The following is a 22,471-nucleotide window of genomic DNA, read 5'->3' on the forward strand; positions in this document are numbered from 1 at the left end:
GTCTTTTATAACTATGAGAATTGTATCATTCTAAGCAAAAGAAAGAACAGGGAAAAGAGAGGAGGAAAATAGCAAGGCACTAATTTGAAAGTTCCTATGTAGGATAAAATACTGATAGTAACTGATAGTAGATGTGTTTATAAAGCAAAATACCCTTGATATGCAAAAGACAGTTTTTCTGTAACTGGGGAGAAAAGAATTTTCTAGAACTAAGCAAAAAAAATTATAAAGAATCTTGAAAGCTTACTGGTGTCATAAATATATATCATATCTGATATCCTGGAAATGGTAGTATGCAATGCAAAGTGACTTCTAGTGTCAATGGACTAGGTTTCATGTTTTTTTTGTCTGTTTGTTTTTTTGCGGTATGCGGGCCTCTCACTGTTGTGGCCTCTTCTGTTGCGGAACACAGGCTCTGGACGTGCAGGCTCAGCGGCCAAGGCTCACGGGCCCAGCCGCTCCGCGGCATGTGAGATCTTCCCGGACCGGGGCACGAACCTGTGTCCCCTGCGTCGGCAGGCGGACTCTCAACCACTGAGCCACCAGGGAAGCCCCATGTTGTTTTGATTAAAATATCAGATTATCTAAGCCTAGGCCATTATTCTTACTAAGTTATATTTCATAGTAACAAGATGTGACCCTGTAAGATCACTTAATAGTAAAACTAGGATAACATATGTACTACGTGCATGAAATACATTGACGGGACTTTAGAGGGGTGAGGTAGAATGAAAGACTATGTGAACAGTACTTTCTGCATTGTTGCAGCTGCATCTTATAATAAAACTATGTGCATTATTTTTATATTTACTTGAGTCTCTATAGTATAATTTTAAGTCAGTATGTCCAGAGACCAACAGACTGAAACGGTTTTCTGCATGGCATCAACGGAGAGTGACAGTTTTTTCCAACCAAGTTCTATCAATTATAATTATCCTCCATAATAAGCTACCAATTATTAATTTTCACAATGTAGTCAGCAAAATGAAAAGGAAATCAATTTGCATCTGTTGAACTGGACAGGTGAAATGAATATAAGAAAATAGGTTATTTAAGTACTGTCCCTATAAGATAGTTAATGCTTAGAAGAGAACATGAAAATAGAAGAAGCCAGCCAACCAACCAATCTATCAGCCAATATAAGGATACTGCTGAGACCAAATTAAATTGCATGGCATTGTTATTAATTTCTGAGATGACAAACTATTTTTATTTTACTTTTTTTTGGTGGATTGGGGCAGCAAGGAGGAAGGATAGGGCGGAAGTGGGGGTAGGATAAAAGGATGATTCTACTTGGACCAAAACATCATGTACCCAACAATGAAAAAGGACAGAACCATAAAAACAACAAACAGACATAAGAAATTAGGAGAGACAGTATTTCTGTGAAAGAATCATAACAAAGAACATGCTCTTTTTATTCTGGCACCTGACCAAAAGTTTCACAAGTAAGCCAATTTTTTTGAAGAATACTTAAGAGTAGTATGTATTTTTTTTTTTTCCCGCGGTACGCGGGCCTCTCACTGTTGTGGCTCTGGACGCGCAGGCTCAGTGGCCATGGCCCACGGGCCCAGCCGCTCCGCGGCATGTGGGATCCTCCTAGACCAGGGCACGAACCCGTCCCCTGCATCGGCAGGCGGACTCTCAACCACTGCGCCACCAGGGAAGCCCCTAGTATGTAGATTTGAGGGGAAATCACCAAACTTAGTTGCAAGGAGGAGCATGCAACTTGTTTTTAATAAGTTTTATAATTTAAAAAATCATCTCTAAATAGAGAGAATTTGTCACAGCATGAAAACAGTGGTGTTAAATACTAAGGATAGTACAGATTTGCAAACAAGCTCAAGCTTCCTCTCCTCATGTTACATGATAAAATGCAGTAAGAGAATGAACAATGGACTCAGATAAGGGTTGGAATCCCAATTCCATCACTTACTAGCTATGGGAACTTGGGCAATTTACTTAAGTTCTCTGAACCTTGCTTTCGTCATCTGCAAAATGGGAATAACAATAACCATCACTTATAATCATTATGAGGTTTAAACAAGATCATGTGTATAAAACTATCAAAGTATACTCCAGGGTCTGCTAAATGGAGCCATTATCAGCTGTTATTGCTCTTGCCACACTCCAAAGCCAGACAAGTTTGTGTAGTTAAGAGAAACATATTTCTCAAAAGAATTAAATTAAACGGCCATGCCTGGGGAATTCCCTGGCAGTCCAGTGGTTAGGACTTGATGCTTTCACTGCTGTGGCCCAGGTTCGATCCCTGGTTGGGGAACTAAGATCTTGCAAGCTGTGCAGTGTGGCAAAAAAAAAGAAAAAGAAAAAAAAAAAGAAAAAAAAAAGCTATGCCTGTTACAGAAATTCTTCTATTTAAAGTAGTATTTTTTTTCCATTGTATATGGAAAAGTTAGGCAAGAAGATTAACTGACTTTCTCATAGGAATTAGTTAGAAAGACTGGTTATCTGAATCCTAGTTCAAAATATGTGTTCTACCAGAAAAGCATCCAGGATGTAATACCTAACTGTTCTTTTTTATTAATTCTACTTAAAAAAGTATCAGATATATTTCACATAATCAATCTCTAAAGACAATCATAAGACCCCTCTCTTTATTTCTCTTGTTTATGTAAGAAAGAAAGAGATAATACTAGGAAAGAACACTAATTCTCTTACTTTAGTGGACAACATGTTTTAAAGATCTAGGAAAAGGTTATTTATATAGAGAGCTTTTTTTTTTTAATGTGAAAGCAACATATTATTCATTTTAATTGTGACCTTGTGTAAGGACATTTTTGGTACATGATGTTTCCTATTTATGTTTAGGCTTCACGTAAAAAAGGTTCATCAGAAAATCGAGAAGAACACTTTGTATGGTTTTTCTGGAAGAGACAGCAAAAATGATTTAGAAAACATTAACAGGAAGCTTACGAATCTCTCAACTAAGTAGGAAAAGCTCAACCCAATGAAACTAAATACCTTAGAAATTGAATCTACACAACTACAAATGCAATACCACAAATGTGGGTGGCACTGATGCAGAGAATTCCATTCTCTATTTCCTTGAAGAAAAGGAACAGTACATGTACAATGACATAGGAATACAATATTTATTTCCCATAGCAGCAAGATATGTCTAACACATTACATTTAGAAATACCAGAGCAATTTTCAATCCACCAAAAAAGCTTTTATATAAAACAATAGTTATTCCAGAATCTCCCACTGCTTGACAAAATTAATTTCAGAAAGGTCAACTTACCAACTCTATTACTTCTACATTTCGAACTGATGGGTCAGGCGCCACCTCTGGCCAATTAGATAATTCCAGGTACCCAGTAGCTTTAGTGTTGAGAGTATGAGACAAAGTGCCAAGCTGGTAATGATCCCTACCTATTAAAATAGAGGAAAATATAAAATAAACAATATGAGCTGTATATAACAGAGAACAATCCTAATCAGAGCTCAAGGTAATTGGCATATTACCTCAAATGTCAAGGAATAAATATAAACTAGGAAGCTCTTCATAGGTCAAAAAACTGATTTCAGTCCATAGATTATAATAATCTCCCCCATAATGGTCAATAAAAAAGCTAATCAGTCAGTGTGTTTAGAGGTGTTGCTCTGATATGTAGCTTCTCTAAAAATTACTTTACTGTGAATATTAAGAATGACAGCACAGTTAAACAATCCATATACATGTCTTGCCACAAACACATTCAGAATTTTAAGTTTTTCTACAAAACTGAACTGCTTTTTATCGCTTTACAACATTAAATAAGAAACTATATGAAAACCAAAGTATATAATCATTTGATTCCCACTGTAATGGCTACTTGTTAAACTGAGAAAATAAACACTCCTTTTAAAACGCTGGGGAAAATAAGTCAACTTCCATCTTTGAAAAGCAAACAAATATAAAGGGATATTTTTATGAAATAATTCTTCCTGGAAAAGCTTATGTTAGTGTACAAAGAATATTTATTTAATAACAACTAAGTATTAAGTTGAATTATATACTTCTTATTAAACAAAGCTATCTATTTAAAACAGAGATGAAGTCAATGTCTGCAAGAACAACACAGCTTTTATCTACTGTTCAGCCAAGTCATCTGGTTAGAATAAAAATAAAATCAGAAGATTGAAATTATTTAGGTAAATAAGGTCTATAAAAACATGAACTACTATAAAGCTTGCATTGGAGAACAGATGAATGAGTAGAAAGCACACTGTTCTTATATATTTACATATGCTAATCACATATTTTCTAAGGGATAAATTTTAAACATGTTAGAAATGGGATATAATGTCATAATTTTTTAGACAACAAATATTTTGCAGGTATATTCTGATAATAGTACCTTTAAAAGGAGACTCAAGCAGTGGTGCCGGTTTTTGAGCCAGGAATATTTTTTTGGCATATTTACTTAAAGCTCCACTCTTCTCATTCGGAACAATAAGCTGCCTAATAAATCTTGTACGGTCTCTGATGTCGTAGTTTTGATCATACTTGCCGAGATTTAATATGTACTGGGTAAGCAATTTTGTCTGTTGGAAAAAAACAGAACAAGATGAGAATAGTTATTTATGATTATTGATAACTCTGGATAAACATATTTAAAGAGGTAATAAAAATGAATGGTTATGTCAAACAAATGTTGTTCCATAGGGAATATGCATTTCTAACGCTGCAAATGGAATTCTGAAGCCAAAGCACATGTCCTCTTCAGTATTGGGGAGGTGAATGCTGAGTACCGAGAAGCAGCCATGTGCTAGATTATTAAACTGCTGAAGTGGAAAGAAAGGCATCATTAAAAAAATAATCATATATGGCAAACCCGCTGAAGGGTCTACGTGAGAATAATGAATGTGGAAATACAACTAAAAACATGGCACTCAAAACTTAATCGGAAAAATATGCAGGACATCAAAACATCAGAGAGTATTAGGGGGCTGGCAAACTGCTTCTCCTGAGGTGTGTTTTATGAAGAGATACTGTCCCTGGCATAAGCAGTGTCTGCACTCTGACTGCACTCAGTTACTTTACCCTGAATTATGACCCATTAAAGCAGACACATGAATCACTGAACTGGATTACTGCAAATTATTTGCAGTGCATTTAGCTGTTACTTTTTCATAAAAGCAAGCTGCTGATGCCCTCTAAAAACTAGGATAAAAGACTCCTTCCATTTTTTTCCCCATGTTGCTATAGCCTCTGGTAATATTGGTCATTTATTTATTTATGTTAGGGAACAACTTATTATAGCAGCTTTTACACTATAATAAGATTTCCTAAGTCAATTTCTGAATGTACTACATTAACATATATTGAGATAATTTTAATAATAATTAAACCAAAATTGAAATGTTAACAAAATAGGTTTGTATTTTAAACTCCAGTTATTTTATTGAAAAAGCATAATTTTAATTTAGAAGGTTACACACATACAATTCTAACTATAAATAGGATTCATAATACATGGAAAAAATAAACATCTGCATTAGAACATTTTACAGACATTAGAAGTGGATTAAAAAAAATAAAATCAATGAAGTCAGGCAAAGCTAAAGATAGTTCTATAACAATAAGCCAAAGTACAGGAATGGTGTGGTAAACTTTTACAGTATTAATTCGTTAAGATAATTGATTTGGATAAAAAGCAACCTTCTTTCAGTAATAATCTATTTAAAAACCATTAACCTAGTTTTACTAAAGCAGAACTACAAAAAATACAAGTGAAAAATGTTAATAGAGCTATTCTAAATTTGGTTACCAACTACTGCTATCCACTAATTATTAGACCATGTTGGTTCAACCTCAGATAAGAAAAATTCTATGACTGATTTTTAAGGACGATTAGCAAAATAGTCACCAAATGAATAATACAGGTCAAAAGGAAGTGTTGTACACTGGACTGTGTAATCAGCTTGCTGGGATAACCTGGGAAAAATACACCCAGCTGTTAGTTTCCTCAAATGTAGAGTGAGAATCTATAACTAGGTTAACTCTAAAGTCTATTTTTGAGTGTTGAGATTTAGAATATGGAACTAAAATAAATCAGAAAAAGAAAATAAGTCTATTCATCGAAATAATTTTTTGAGTTAGTGGACTGATTCATCTTGCTTTTATTTCTGATCCCTGAAATTAATGTTTAGGAAATTAAATTATTTCAAAATATTAACAGACACTATTGAAACTGAGATAGAAAATTTTAAGTAATTAAAATTATGTAATTTCTATAATATGTATTTATTGACTGTAAAACTTGTTTTATTATATTGGTAGGTTATGAAACAGTTCTACCAAAAATGTATTTTCAAAAATAAAATTCTAAAAGATAAACTCATATCCATGTTCAATGATGCATTAAAAACATAAGCAGAATACTTTTCACTCAGATATGTATTTATTCATATACTTTAATCAATTTCTTAGCTCTATCTCTAAAACCAAATCATTGGTATTTATTTGAAGAACATATTTTTATATGGTCTTATTATTTTTAAATTAAAGAAAATAAAATTGCCTACAATCTTCTTCAAAACTGAATTTTATGATCACCAAATATGAAAATGTTGACATTTGCAACTTACTCTTCTCTATAGAACATAATATTTTTAATGGAAAAAAATTTCTTTACAGATCAAACGAATGATCTGGTAAGTACAGAGAAAACTCTGTTGAATACAAGGATATTCTCAATGCTTTCTTTTATGTTAAAATCTGTAAATATTTCAAGCCTAGATATTTAACTTTCCCCCCTCCACTCAATAAAACTATCTTTATGAGATAAAACTTTTAAGTAATTCTCTTCTATACTGTAAACAAAAATTTCATCAAATTTAGATAATGCAAAACCAACTGCCTCCTCGATTTCATTTCATTCTAATAAAAATATAAACTTAACGACAAAAATAGGAGTTCCATCAAAAAAGTCTTCACCATAGTTGAGATACTGCAAATGATAGAACTTCTAAAATAAATTTTTAGCTCTTACCACTTAATTTGTTCAGTTCTTCCTTCATTTTTATAGGGATACATTTCAATGTCTTCCTGTTTGCAAGATTTGTTTCTAAGAATTGTTATTTGCTAAAATTTTCAAAAGCTGAAGGTTTTTGGTGCTCTACCTGATAAACACTTTAAAGATTTCGAAATGGTTTTGAATCAAAGTCTAACCAATACACAAAAGTTTCACTTAATCTACTCCTCCACCCACCCGCCCCGGGCAAAAAAGCCAATATCGAACACAGGCTAATTTACAAAGCAGTTTTTCATAAAATCACATTTCTAAAATCCCACTGGTCACATGCAGCAAAAAGAATTGCGTATGAGAGTGTGTGGTGTCATGCCTAAGTATGCTTTTTCAATATTAGCTTCATCACAAGAATCCTGTAGTTCAGTTAAACTACACATATCAAATATCAGTAATTTTGACCATTATAGTTTTATTTCACTTGGTAGAATAAGCAGAGTGAGTATGCATGCACCACAACCAATTCCCAAAATATTTCTGTTCCACAGTTTTCTTAATTTAATAAGAACGTTGATTTTACCATGACAACATCCGTTCAGTGAAAGCCACATTGGGGCTTTTAAATTTACAACAGCATTTACGGCGATTTTGACAGAATAAACTTCCAGAAGCTTTACTTTGATTCCATTTACACTGACAGAAGAAATGTACAAAAGCTTTGAGTAAAAATGGTCAAACTATTATTGGAATTAATTGCTTTTCTATTTGAAAACCAGCATCATTCAGGTCCTTTTTCTGCTAATGGAGAAATACATTAACCATTATTGCTTCATTTCTCATATGTGCAAAAGAAAACTTAGAATAAAAAATGAACAAAATTAAATTTTAAAAAACAGTTATTTGATCTATATGAGATCATGTTTCACAGAGACATGTAAATATATTTGGCACCTGTATACATTAAATTGTCATCTTGAGGCTTAGTTTTCCTAAAATACCTCCCAACTTTTTAAGTAGATGCTGATCTTGTTTTAGCAGATTTATATCACTATGATTTTCATGGTGGATGGTAAATGTTGATGAACATTTTGTGCATGTTAAATAATGACACACAAAAATTCAGTTCTTCATTCTTCATTAATTGTACACTTCAAGTTTTAAGAATTTATTGCTGCTGGATTTATACAAAATAAAACAATAACTGGCAAATAATAAATAGGTTTTGAGATTTACAGTACACAATAAATGACAAAACTACTGTAGTGAGAGTGCTCTGAGCACTCTCTTTAATGGCCTATAGCAAGATTGTTCTGTCTCTACCTCCTGCACATATTTCATCCACAACCAACCTCTAACTTCCCATGTTTTCCTCTTACTCCATCCACTGACAGCTGGGAGCTTCATGCTTTGCACAGGCCACGACACAACTTGCCTGTTGTGTCATCAAGTTACCATCAGATAAAACACTTAAACACTTATGTCACCACCACTAGAAAAGCGAAGGACTTAGCTTTTCATAACTGCCTCGTCAGGGCACACTTCATTTTATCAGCACACATCCTATATGCTGCTCTAAAGGGAGAGGTTAGTCATGCTGCATCTCAAAAAGACTGGGAAAAGAAAGTCAAAGTCTTTCCAATTTAAATGTTTCACATTTTAAAATGAAATCTCTGTTCACTGCACTTGTATCTTACAGGTCACTAGACAAAACCATGGCAGAGGTTAGAAGTACAACATGGAGGGACTTCCCTGGTGGTGCAGTGGTTAAGAATCTGCCTGCCAATGCAGGGAACACGGGTTCGATCCTTGGTCCAGGAAGACCCCACAAGCTGCGGAGGGAGCAACTAAGCCCGTGTGCCACAACTACTGAAGCCTTTGCGCCCTAGAGCCCGCACGCTGCAACTACTGAAGCCCACGCGCCTAGAGCCCGTGCTTCTCAACAAGAGAAGCCACTGCAATGAGAAGCCCGCGCACCGCAACGAAGAGTAGCCCCTGCTCGCCACAACTAGAGAAAGCCTGTGCGCAGCAACAAAGACCCAATGCAGCCGGAAAAAAACCAAAGAACAACAAAAAAACCCAGGTGGGATGTTTAATAGTAAATTTAAATGGATTTTATTCATAAAATTATACAAGACGAGCAAAGCGAATAACAAAATGTACCATAAATAACAGAAATACTCAATAGCTTATATATAGCTATGTATTAAATTTTTGTCTTATTATTATTTTGCTGCTTAGATTTAAGGAATCATTTCTGGTACCAACTAATGGTCAATGCCATCCAGACACTATTTACACCAATTACTTTGGATTAACTCTAAGTCACTGTGACATAGGAAAAATGAATTTTGGGGAATGCCATATAATTATTGAGAAATCCATTATTTAAAAAAACCTTCTCAAGATATGGGCATCATATTTTTACCTAAATACTCTGACAAGTAATAAACTGGTAAATATTTGCTCAAACAATAGCCTTCTTTAAATATTATATAGGTCAGCACAAAATAATAAAAAAAGGTCTCTTAAATTATAGTCCTATCAAAAATATATATATATAGTCCTAAAATCAGCTTAGATATATATCAGTTTAAGGAATATAAAAAAGTATACAGAATTCAGCATTTAAAATTGGTTCCACATAGTTGTAATTTTTAAACAGAAGGATACTGGCAAATGCATTTGGTAAAGGAAGGAGAACTACATAAAATTCTTAACATAGACCAGAGGCAAATCTAAGCAGTACTAGTGTTCTAATCAATTTCATCACTTCATGACAAGGCAGGATTCTTTAAATTTTTTTAATTAAGATTTTATTGAATGCAAGATTCTTTAAATTCTATAGTGCTTTACAATTTTCGAAAGTTTCACACAGATGATTTCAGATAATCTCATAACAACCCTTTCTCACCTCCCTCACCCCTATACTGCCCATCCACCCTTCCTTCTCCCCACTGGAAACCACCAGTTTGTATCTGTGAGGCTGCTTCTTTTTCGTTTTATTCACTAGTTTGTTGTATTTTTTAGATTCCACATATAAGTGATACCTTATAGTATTTGTCTTTCTCTGTCTGACTTATTCCACTTAGCATAGTGCTCTCCAAGTCCATCCACATTATTGCAAATGGCAAAATTTTTATTCTTTTTTATGGCTTTTTGTAAGATCTTACGGAAAAACCCAAATGAACTTTTTGGCCAACCCTATATTTTACATATATATATATATATATATATATATACATATATATCTATCTCACATCTTGTTTATCCATTCATCTGTTGATTGTTCTTTAATTCTTCTAGGTCTTTGTTAAATGATTCTTGCACCTTCTCGACCTTTGCCTCCATTCTTTTTCCGAGGTCCTGGATCATCTTCACTATCATTATTCTGAATTCTTTTTCTGGAAGGTTGCCTATCTCCACTTCATTTAGTTGTTTTTCTGGGGTCTTATCTTGTTCCTTCATCTGGTATGTAGCCCTCTGCCTTTTCATCTTGTCTATCTTTCTGTGAATGTGGTTTTTGTTCCACAGGCTGCAGGACTGTAGTTCTTGTTTCTGCTGTCTGCCCTCTGGTGGATGAGGCTATCTCTCATCTGTTGATTAACAATTAGGTTGCTTCCATAGCCTGGCAATTGTAAATAATGTTGCTATGAACATTGGGATGCATGTATCTTTCTGAATATGGTAGTTCTATTTCTAGTTTCTTGAGAAACCTCCATACTGTTTTCCACAGTGGCTGCACCAATTTACACTCCCACCAACAGTGTACAAGGATTCCCTTTTCTCCACATCCTCACCAACATTTGTTATTTGTGTGTTTTTTGATGACAGCCATTCTAACAGGTGTGAAGTAATATCTCATTGTGGTTTTGATTTGCATTTCCCTAACGATTAGCAATGTTGAGTATCTTTTCATGTGCTTTCTGGCCATCTGCATTTCCTATTTGGAAAACTGTCTATTCAGTTCTGCCCATTTTCCAAACAAATTATTTGCTTTTATGATGTTGAGCCATATGAGCTGTTTATATATGTTGGATATTAACCCCTTATCGATCATATCATTTGCAAATATCTTCTCCCATTCAGCGGGTTGTCTTTTCATTTTGTTGGTGGTTTCCTTTGCTGTGCAAAAGCTTTTAAGTTTAATTAGGTCCAATTTGTTTATTTTTGCTTTTGTTTCCTTTGCTTTAGGAGATGGATCCAAACAAATATTGCTGTGATTTATGTCAAAGAGTGTTCTGTGTTTTCCTCTAGGAATTTTATAGTATCCGGTTTTACATTTAGGTCTTTAACCCATTTGAGTTTATTTTTGTATATGGTGTTAGAGAAGGTTCTAATTGCATTGTTTTACACGTAGCTGTCTAGTTTTTCCAGAACCACTTATTGAAGAGACTGTCTTTTCTCCACTGTATATTCTTGCCTCTTCTCTCATAGATTAATTAACCATAAGTGTGTGGGTTTATTTCTGGGTTCTCTATTGTGTTCATTGATCTATGTGTCTGTTTTTGTGACAGAACCATACTGTTTTGATTACTGTAGCTTTGTAGTACTGTCTGAAGTCAAGGAGCATGATTCCTCCAGCTCTGTTCTTTCCCGAGACTGTTTTGGCTATTTGGGATCTTTTGTGTTTTCATACAAATTCTGCAATTACTTGTTCTAGTTCCGTAAAAAATGCCATTGGTATTTTGATAAGGATTGCATTGAATCTGTAGATTGCCTTGGGTAGTATGGTCATTTTAACAACAGTAATTCTTTCAATCTAAGAACATGGTATATCTTTCAATTTGTTTGCGTCATCTTCAATTTCTTTCATCAGTGTCTTACAGTTTTCCAAGTATAGGTCTTTTTATCTCCTTAGATAGGTTTATTCCCAGGTATTTTATCCTTTTTGATGTAATGGTAAATGGGGCTGTTTCCTTAATTTCTCTTTCTTGTAGTTTGTTGTTAATGTATAGAAAAGCAACAGATTTTTAAAAATTTAACAGTATACACATTTTTGTCAACATGAGTAAGTTTTTCCTTTATATGTTATATTTACTTGACAAGAAAATATATCCAAGAAAGGGTATAAATGTCACCGCATAGAGCCTGAACCCTTTTTTTTAAGTTATATTAAAGGGGTTGGGAGTGGGGGTAGATTTCTCCAAAGATCGAATCACAGGGCAAGAGAAAACTTCAGGAAGGATCCCCAAAACATCAGTGTGATTTATAAAATTTCTCACTAAGAATCAAAAACTGAACCTGAAAAGTGATACAAAGAAAATATAAGTACTAAGGATACTCCATGAAGCACTTTCTTCTTGAAAAGCAGAAAAAAAAAAGTAACTGTCTCAAAGAAAATGAGACAGTAATTAAAATAAATGAACTATAGCTACATACCTCAATATTTTAAAAACACATTATGTAAAAATAGTTTAATTGTGAAAGTATACATAAAGTAGAATACTACTTATGTAAAATTTGAAAACACACAAAACAAAAAATACATTGTTTATGGATACATACTTACATAACAACAATACAAAACATGTATGATTAAAACACACCAATAATCTGACAGTGGTTACCAATGGGGAAGTAAGAAAGGTGTGAACAGGAACTTGAGATCTTAGCTCTACCTGTTATATCCCTTTAAAAAAAATTATGGCAAACACACTGACTTAATCTTAGTGGTACATATATAGGATACCTTGGAGATATTACAGGTCTGGTTAAAGGTCACCTCAATAAAGTGAGTGACACAAACATGTTGGTTTCCCAGTACATATAAAAGCTATGTTTATTATACTGTAGTCTCTTAAGTGTGCAACAGCAGTATGTCTAAAAAAACAATGTACAAATGCTGGAGAGGAAGAAAAACGAACCCTCCTACACTGTTGGTGGGAATGTAAATTGGTGTAGCCACTATGGAGAAGAGTATGGAGGTTCATTAAAAAACTAAAAATAGAGTTACCATATGATCCAGCAATCCCACTCCTGGGCATATATCCAGAGAAAACCATAATTCGAAAAGATACATGCACCCAAGTGTTCACTGTAGCACTATTCACAATAGCCAAGACATGAAAGCAACCTGAGTGTCCATCAACAGATGAATGGATAAAGAAGATGCGGTGTATATATACAATGGAATATTACTCAGCCATAAAAAGAATGAAATAATGCCTTTTGCAGCAACATGGATGGACCTAGAGATTATCATACTAAGTGAAATAAACCGGACAGAGAAAGACAAATATCATATGATATCACTCATAGATGGAATCTAAAAAATAGTACAAATGAACTTATTTACAAAACAGAAACAGACTCACAGACTTAGAAAACAAACTTATGGTTACCAAAAGAGGAGGAAAGGGTGGGGAGTGGGGGGGATAAATTAGGAGATTGGGATTAGTAGATACAAACTACTATATATAAAATAGATAAACAACAAGGTCCTACTGTATATAGTACACAGAACTATATTCAGTATCTTGTAATAACCTATAATGGAAAATAATCTGAAAATGAATATATATGTATATATAAATATCTGAATCACTTTGCTGTACATCAGAGACTAACACAACATTGTAAATCAACTATACTTCAATTTTTAAAAATTCACTAACATAAAAAAATAAAAAAAACAAAACAACAAAAAGAATCCTTTATTGCTAAAAAATGCTATCATCTGAGCCTTCAGTGAATCTTAGTAGTAGAATCAAAGACCACTGATCACAGATCAGAATATAGTAATAAAGAAGTAGTTTGAAAATATTGCAAGAATTACCAAAACGTGACAGAGAAACAGGAAGTGAGCAAGTGCTGTTGGAAAAATGGTGCCAGCAGACTTGCTCGACACAAGGTAGCCGCAAACCTTCAATCTGTAAAAAACACAATATTTGTAAAGCACTATAAAGTGAGGTATGCCTGTATATGTATTTATGCTATTTTATACTATTCTATAAGTTTGCAATATATATATTTATTTTTTTCTTTGCTGTACGCGGGCCTCTCACTGTTGTGGCCTCTCCCGCTGTGGAGCACAGGCTCTGGACGCGCAGGCCCAGCGGCCATGGCTCACGGGCCCAGCCGCTCCGCGGCATGTGGGATCTTCCCGGACCGGGGCACGAACCCGCAATAGGGCTTCCCTGGTGGCGCACTGATTGAGAGTCCGCCTGCCGATGCAGGGGACGCGGGTTCGTGCCCCGGTCCGGGAAGATCCCACATGCCGCGGAGCGGCTGGGCCCGTGAGCCATGGCCGCTGGGCCTGCGCGTCCAGAGCCTGTGCTCCACAGCGGGAGAGGCCACAACAGTGAGAGGCCCGCGTACAGCAAAGAAAAAAATAAATAAATAAATAAAATAAAATAAAAACATAAGCTAAGTAAAACATTAACTTATATTACTTATCACTACATTGAAAAGATGATACACTATTAGAGAAAGTTTAGAAACAGATGTACCCTTTACTCATTAATTTTTAATTACTATTAATCAGTTGAATCAAATCATAGCTTTCTGTCTCAGACCTCAGTAGACTATTTCAAGGAAGTCATGCTAAATTTTTATACCATGTCTTAAGAGCTGAAGAGTTTTAGCAACTTCAACCGGTTTCAATGTTGTTCAACTTTTCCCCCCATATAACAGTGAAATTACTCTACTTGTGAGAGTACTCTACCAGTGCTTTTACTCTTGATATTCATATCAAACAATTTTTTTCTTCATAAACAACAAAAGAGGAATTTCAGCACCCTTTTCTCAGGTTGATAAACCCCAATGGAGTGCTTTTTTAAAATGAGCATAGAGATTCTCAATAACTAGACTAGTTTTCTGACTGTAAATAATCATATTCTCTAAGAAAAATCTAGCAGTTGGTTAACAGTGTAAACTAGGTTTATGAAAAAGCAGGATTTGCTCTAATTCAGTTGACACAGCAGGGCCAGTTTGGGCACAATGTAAATTTTGTGTTTGCTTTGGCATGATTACATCAGTAAGAAAAAACGGGTAAAGGCAGAAAGCTGCACCCAGCTGAACTGGGCTGTGCGGGAATAAAGAAACATACCCACCTCAAACAGCTATCTCAGATAACCACATGTATTATGGGCTACATTTAGCCACATGTGGCAGTACAACTTTCCATCCACATTCAAATTAACCCTCCTTCCATGACATAACTCATAAGTACAACCTTTAAAACACCCGTTTCCACAAGTCAGGTCTTTCTAAAAGTAAAAAGCTAGATTCATTGTAGTATTTATGTATTTCTTAACCATTTAACATGTGTAAAACTATTCTCTTGTTTTCAATGTTCTTTTTTTTTTCTTTTTATGTGTCACCAATGAATTTTTTGAGTGTTGTGTCTCTGGTTTCACTTTTGCAATAATCCCTGTGGTTGTTATTGTGCGTTTCTGTAAAGCACAATGATTTTTAGGAACATATATGTTGCATTATAAATAACTGACTATATGATTATAACTTCCACTTTACAGATTAGAAATTAGATTAGGTAGGTTGTATTGTATAATCTGTCTAAAATCATGTAGCTAGTAAGTGGCAAAACATGATTTGAAGTCAGACAGTCTAACATTAGAGCCTGTACTCTGAATCACCACCTGCCTCCCAGTAATTGACATTAAATAGTTCTATGGCAGGCATCACATACAGTTAAACTGCTTTCTAAACTTCCATCTGAAAGAGCTCGAAATCAGAAAATTAAAGAAGCTTACAGAAGAAGTTCATCTACAGAGTCTTAATCATAAGGCAACAGTTTTTAAAAAACTGTATGAACAGCTTTATATCTCCATACTGAAAAAAATTAAAATATCACAGAATATGTAATGCTAAAGATAGACAAAATGTTGATTTTTTGGGTACTGTATTTTTCAGTTCTACAACTTCCATTTTATTATTTTTTATAGTTTTTATTTCTCTGCTGAGAGTTATCTTTTCATCTATTGTGAATACATTTTCCTCTATGTCATCAACCATTTACAAAAGCGGCTTCAAAATTCTGCCTGCAAATTTCCACATCTGGGTCATCTAGAAGTTGGTTTCTGGTTTTTGTTTGTTTGTTTGTTTGTTTTTAAACTGATCACATTTTCCTGGTCTTCTTCATTATTGTGGTAAAAATAAACATAAAACTTACCACTGCAACCATTTTTAAGTGTGTAGTTCAGTGTTATGCAACCATTACCACCATTAATCTCCAGAAATTTTTATATCTTCACAAATTGAAATTCTATACCTGTTAAACAATAATTCCCTGTTCTAGTTCTTATACTGAGCAATTTTGGATTTATCTTGGACATTATGAATGTTACATTGTAGAGACCCTGGATGTTGCTATACTCTAGGTTGGGTTCAAAGCACAAACTTTGTCTGTTTCAGTGCTGTTCAAATTCCAGTTCAGTTCCTTTATTATTAACTGTGCTGTTCTGAATCCACCATGCATATGTGTGGTTCAGGTGTCAGCCAGAGACCTGAGCAAAAGTATTCACAGATTTTGAGGCTCCCCACACTGGCCCACTGCTTTCTAGAATTCTTCCTTAACTTTTCAATATCTTTGGTAGTAGTTTTCTTTTTTGGCCTCACCAAGCGGCTTGTGGGATCTTAGTTCCCCGACCAGGGATTGAACCTGGGCCCTCAGCAGTGAAAGAGCAGAGTCCTAACCACTGGACCGCCGGGGAATTCCCAGGAGTTTTCTTAAACTCTGTCCTCTACTTCCTCAGGCCAGAAGGACTCTGGGTTTCCTTCTGGGATTTCAGCTTCTGTGTACAGTGCCAACTGTAGCCTGAACTCAGGATAAGAGCCATCAAAGTGGGGAAATTCACCCTGTGCCACTCTCTTCTTTTAAGTATCCGTTTCCCTTAAGAATCTTCCCACTTTTATTTACTCTTTTGAGACTTTAGGCAGTTATTTACTTTTTGTATTTTTCCCAAGTTTACAGTTGTCCAGTAGGAGTTTGCTCAACCATACCAACAGCAAACTGTTAACTAAGTTTCAAACTCTTCTTTACACCAGGTAAAAACATTTGCGATATTAAAGAAGCTTATTATTCAATTATTCCTTAGGTATACAAATGAATACAATGTGCCAAATCTTATAAAAAGCAATGTAGCCATCCCCTAAAACTAAATATTTCAATAAAAAACCTGAAAATGCTCACTGAGAGATCTAGGCCACAGGGAAAACAGACCTACAAATAAATGTTGGGATTTCATGGCAAACCACTCCCTGAACTCTGTGGCTTGGTCTTCCCAGTTCAGTGTTAAAGATGGTTAAAATAAACACATATAGAAAATAATTTTTTTTACATTTAGGTGAAAGCAATCATTTTACTCTCATCTCACATCCAACGGATTATGAATCATACAACTTAAAAACCCAGTCAAGGGCTTCCCTGGTGGAGCAGTGGTTGAGAGTCCTCCTGCTGATGCAGGGGACACGGGTTCGTGCCCCGGTCCGGGAGGATCCCACATGCCGCGGAGCGGCTGAGTCTGTGAGCCATGGCCGCTGAGCCTGTGCGTCCGGAGCCTGTACTCCGCAATGGGAGAGGCCACAGCAGTGAGAGGCCCGCGTACCGCCAAAAAAAAAAAAAAAAAAAAAAAAAAAACCCAGTCAAGCTGATGGTACATAAAAAAATCATCCTTTGACATTAATTTCTATTTATGAATTCTCTCAAACTCCTTTTCTTGAGAAATGAGAAACTGGAGAACAGAACACAACTCTACAGGTTACCTTTGTTCATCTATTTTTATATTTAATCATTTAAAAACAATGAGTTGTTTTTCTAAACATAACTATATTTTCACCAGCTGGTGGTCAAGTCTATGTGGTTATCCTGAAGTATCGTTCTAAAATGCACAATACAACACTTCAGAAGCTGAGTTCCAAAACTGAATTCAAGGAAAAAAAAATAGCTGAGTGCAATCTATGTTATCTTCCGATTCACTTAATAAAAAGATATGGAATACACTCTAAAATTTCTGAACACACAGTACTACATTCCATTATTGGTTATTTACAGCTACAAAGAAGAAAGCCAAGGAAAGAACCTTCATTTAGTTTTGTAAGACACATCTACTTCAGTCTGGATTAACATACTAATTTGTATTACTTTCCTTTTATGATAATCTATAAGCTCACTTAGAGTAGCCAAACCATTGTTATCATAGAGTCATAACAATCATAATATTCTAGGTGTTATGTTGACGTTCATAGTACTACATGAATTTAGTAAAAACAGTGAGTGTCAGGCTAAAACAGTGTTTTTATCAATAAACAAGCAACTCAACAGCAAACATAGGTTTCCTCTCTTTTACTCAGTTTTTTAAAAATAACTCATTGCATGAATTAATCTACATGGCACTTGGAAATGATTAACTGATTCCTTTCAAAAACTGACTTAAAATGTAAAGATAAAATCTAAATCATAAGAATGCATAAGTGACCTGGAAGATAAAATAGTGGAAATAACTACTGAAGAGCAGAATAAAGAAAAAAGAATGAAAAGAACTGAAGACAGTCTCAGAAACTTCTGGGACAACATTAAATGCACCAACATTCGAATTATAGGGGTTCCAGAAGAAGAAGAGAAAAAGAAAGCGACTGAGAAAATATTTGAACAGATTATAGTTGAAAACTACCCTAATATGGGAAAGGAAATAGTTAATCAAGTCCAGGAAGCACAGAGAGTCCCATACAGGATAAATCCAAGGAGAAACACGCCAAGACACATATTAATCAAACTGTCAAAATTAATTACAAGGAAAACATATTAAAAGCAGCATGGGAAAAACAACAAATAACACACAAGGGAATCCCCATAAGGTTAACAGCTGATCTTTAAGCAGAAACTCTGCAAGCCAGAAGGAACTGGCAGGACATATTTAAAGTGATGAAGGAGAAAAACCTACAACCAAGATTACTCTACCCACCAAGGATCTCATCCAGATTTGATGGAGAAATTAAAACCTTTACAGACAAGCAAAAGCTGAGAGAGTTCAGCACCACCAAACCAGCTTTACAACAAATGCTAAAGGATCTTCTCTAGGCAAGAAACACAAGAGAAGGAAAAGACCTATAATAACAAACCCAAAACAATTAAGAAAATGGGAATAGGAACATACATATCGATAATTACCTTAAATGTAAATGGATTAAATGCTCCCACCGAAAGACACAGACTGGCTGAATGGATACAAAATCAAGACCCATATATATGCTGTCTACAAGAGACCCACTTCAGACCTAGAGACACATAGAGACTGAAAGTGAGGGGATGGAAAAAGATATTCCATGCAAATGGAAACCAAAAGAAGGCTGAAGTAGCAATTCTCATATCAGACAAAATAGACTTTAAAATAAAGACTATTGGAAGAGACAAAGAAGGACATTACATAATGATCAAGGGATCGATCCAAGAAGAAGATATAAGAATTGTAAATATTGGGCTTCCCTGGTGGCACAGTGGTTGAGAGTCTGCCTGCCGATGCAGGGGACACGGGTTCGTGCCCCGGTCCGGGAGGATCCCACATGCAGCGGAGCGGCTGGGCCCGTGAGCCATGGCCGCTGAGCCTGTGTGTCCGGAGCCTGTGCTCCGCAACGGGAGAGGCCACAGCAGTTAGAGGCCCGCGTACCGCAAAAAAAAAAAAAACAAACAAAAAACAGAATTGTAAATATTTATGCACCCAACATAGGAGCACCTCAAAACATAAGGCAAATACTAACAGCCATAAAAGGGGAAATCGACAGTAACACATTCATAGTAGGGGACTTTAACACCCACTTTCACCAATGGACAGATCATCCAAAATGAAAATAAATAAAAAACACAAGCTTTAAATGATACATTAAACAAGATGGACTTAATTAATATTTATAGGACATTCTATCCAAAAACAACAGAATACACATTCTTCTCAAGTGCTCATGGAACATTCTCCAGGATAGGTCATATCTTGGGTCACAAATCAAGCCTTGGTAAATTTAAGAAAATTGAAATTGTATCAAGTATCTTTTCCGACCACAACGCTATGAGACTAGATATCAATTACAGGAAAAGATCTGTAAAAAATACAAACACATGGAGGCTAAACAATACATTACTTAATAACGAAGTGATCACTGAAGAAATCAGAGAGGAAATCAAAAATACCTAGAAACAAATGACAATGGAGACACGACGACCCAAAACCTATGGGATGCAGCAAAAGCAGTTCTAAGAGGGAAGTTTATAGCAATACAATCCTATTTTAAGAAACAGGAAACATCTCAAATAAACAATCTAACCTTGCACCTAATGCAATTAGAGAAAGAAGAACAAAAAACCCCCAAAGTTAGCAGAAGGAAAGAAATCATAAAGATCAGGACAGAAATAAATGAAAAAGAAATGAAGGAAATGACAGCAAAGATCAATAAACCTAAAAGCTGGTTCTTTGAGAAGATAAACAAAATTGCTAAACCATTAGCCAGACTCATCAAGAAAAAAAGGGAGAAGACTCAAATCAATAGAATTAGATCATGAGAGATTACTACAAGAAACTCTATGCCAATAAAATGGACAACCTGGAAGAAATGGACAAATTCTTAGAAATGCACAACCTACCAAGACTGAATCAGGAAGAAATGGAATATATGAACAAACCAAACACAAGCACTGAAATTGAAACTGTGATTAAAAATCTTCCAACAGGGCTTCCTTTGTGGTGCAGTGGTTGAGAGTCTGCCTGCTGATGCAGGGGACACGGATTCATGCCCCAGTCTGGGAGGATCCCACATGCCACAGAGTGGCTCGGCCTGTGAACCATGGCCGCTGAGCCTGCACGTCTGGAGCCTGTGCTCGGCAATGGGAGAGGCCACAACAGTGAGAAGTCCACGTACCACCAAAAAAAAAAAAAAAAACATCTTCCAACAAACAAAAGCCCAGGACCAGATGGCTTCACAGGCGAATTCTATCAAACATTTGGAGGAGAGCTAACACCTATCCTTCTCAAACTCTTCCAAAATATAGCAGAGGGAGGAACACTCCCAAACTCATTCTATGAGGCCAACATCACCCTGATACCAAAATCAGACAAGAATGTCACAAAGAAAGAAAACTACAGGCCAATATCACTGATGAACATAGATGCAAAAATCCTCAACAAAATACTAGCCAACAGAGTCCAACAGAACATTAAAAGGATCATACACCATGATCAAGTGGGGTTTATCCCAGGAGTGCAAGGATTCTTCAATATACGCAAATCAATCAATGTGATGCACCATATTAACAAACTGAAGGAGGAAAAACCATATGATCATCTCAATAGATGCAGAGAAAGCTTTCAACAAAATTCAACACCCATTTATGATAAAAACCCTGCAGAAGTAGGCATAGAGGGAACTTTCCTCAACATAATAAAGGCCATATATGACAAACAAACAGCCAACATCATCCTCAATGGCGAAAAACTGAAAGCATTTCCACTAAGATCAGGAACAAGACAAGGTTGCCCACTCTCACCACTCTTATTCAACATAGTTTTGGAAGTTTTAGCCACAGCAATCAGAGAAGAAAAGGAAATAAAAGGAATCCAAATCGGAAAAGAAGAAGTAAAGCTGTCACTGTTTGCAGATGACATAATACTATACATAGAGAATCCTAAAGATGCTACCAGAAAACTACTAGAGCTAATCAATGAATGTGGTAAGGTAGCAGGATACAAAATTAATGCACAGAAATCTCTGGCATTCCTATACACTAATGATGAAAAATCTGAAAGTGAAATCAAGAAAACACTCCCATTTACCACTGCAACAAAAAGAATAAAACATACAGGAATAAACCTACCTAAGGAGACAAAAGACCTGTATGCAGAAAATTATAAGACACTGATGAAAGAAATTAAAGATGATACAAATAGATGGAGAGATATACCATGTTCTTGGATTAGAAGAATCAACATTGTGAAAATGACTCTACTACCCAAAGCAATCTACAGATCCAATGCAATCCCTATCAAACTACCACTGGCATTTTTCACAGAACTAGAACAAAAAATTTCACAATATGTATAAAAACACAAAAGACTCCGAATAGCCAAAGCAATCTTGAGAACGAAAAATGGAGCTGGAGGAATATGGCTCCTTGACTTCAGACTATACTACAAAGCTACAGTAATCAAGGCAGTATGGTACTGGCACAAAAACAGAAATATAGATCAATGGAACAGGACAGAAAGCCCAGAGATAAACCCACACACATATGGTCACCTTATCTTTGATAAAGGAGGCAGGAATGCTCAGTGGAGAAAGGACAGCCTCTTCAAGAAGTGGTGCTGGGAAAACTGGACAGGTACATGTGAAAGTATGAGATTAGATCATTCCCTAACACCATACACAAAAATAAGCTCAAAATGGATTAAAGACCTAAATGTAAGGGCAGACACTATCAAACTCTTAGAGGAAAACATAGGCAGAACACTCTATGACATAAATCACAGCAAGATCCTTTTTGACCCACCTCC

The 22,471-nt window shown here is 35.5% G+C and overlaps 1 protein-coding gene across 6 annotated transcripts in view; it reads right to left on the minus strand.

The window, feature by feature from the left end:
* The window catches only part of AP3B1 (adaptor related protein complex 3 subunit beta 1), a 276,078-nt gene that overhangs the window by 100,072 nt on the left and 153,535 nt on the right, over positions 1 to 22,471 (minus strand). For all 6 annotated transcript variants that reach the window (XR_009539505.1, XR_009539506.1, XM_060143161.1 and 3 more), the window contains exons 16-17: positions 4,365 to 4,551; positions 3,266 to 3,396 (exon numbers count right to left, since the gene is read on the minus strand). Coding sequence is in view for 4 of the 6 variants with exons in the window: in XM_060143161.1 (XP_059999144.1) it covers positions 3,266 to 3,396; positions 4,365 to 4,551 (318 nt within the window). In the remaining 2 variants the exon portion in view is untranslated. The remainder of the gene's footprint in view (positions 1 to 3,265; positions 3,397 to 4,364; positions 4,552 to 22,471) is intronic.

The sequence above is a fragment of the Lagenorhynchus albirostris genome, chromosome 3 (assembly GCF_949774975.1).
Source record: "Lagenorhynchus albirostris chromosome 3, mLagAlb1.1, whole genome shotgun sequence".
Taxonomy (NCBI): Eukaryota; Metazoa; Chordata; class Mammalia; order Artiodactyla; family Delphinidae; genus Lagenorhynchus; species Lagenorhynchus albirostris.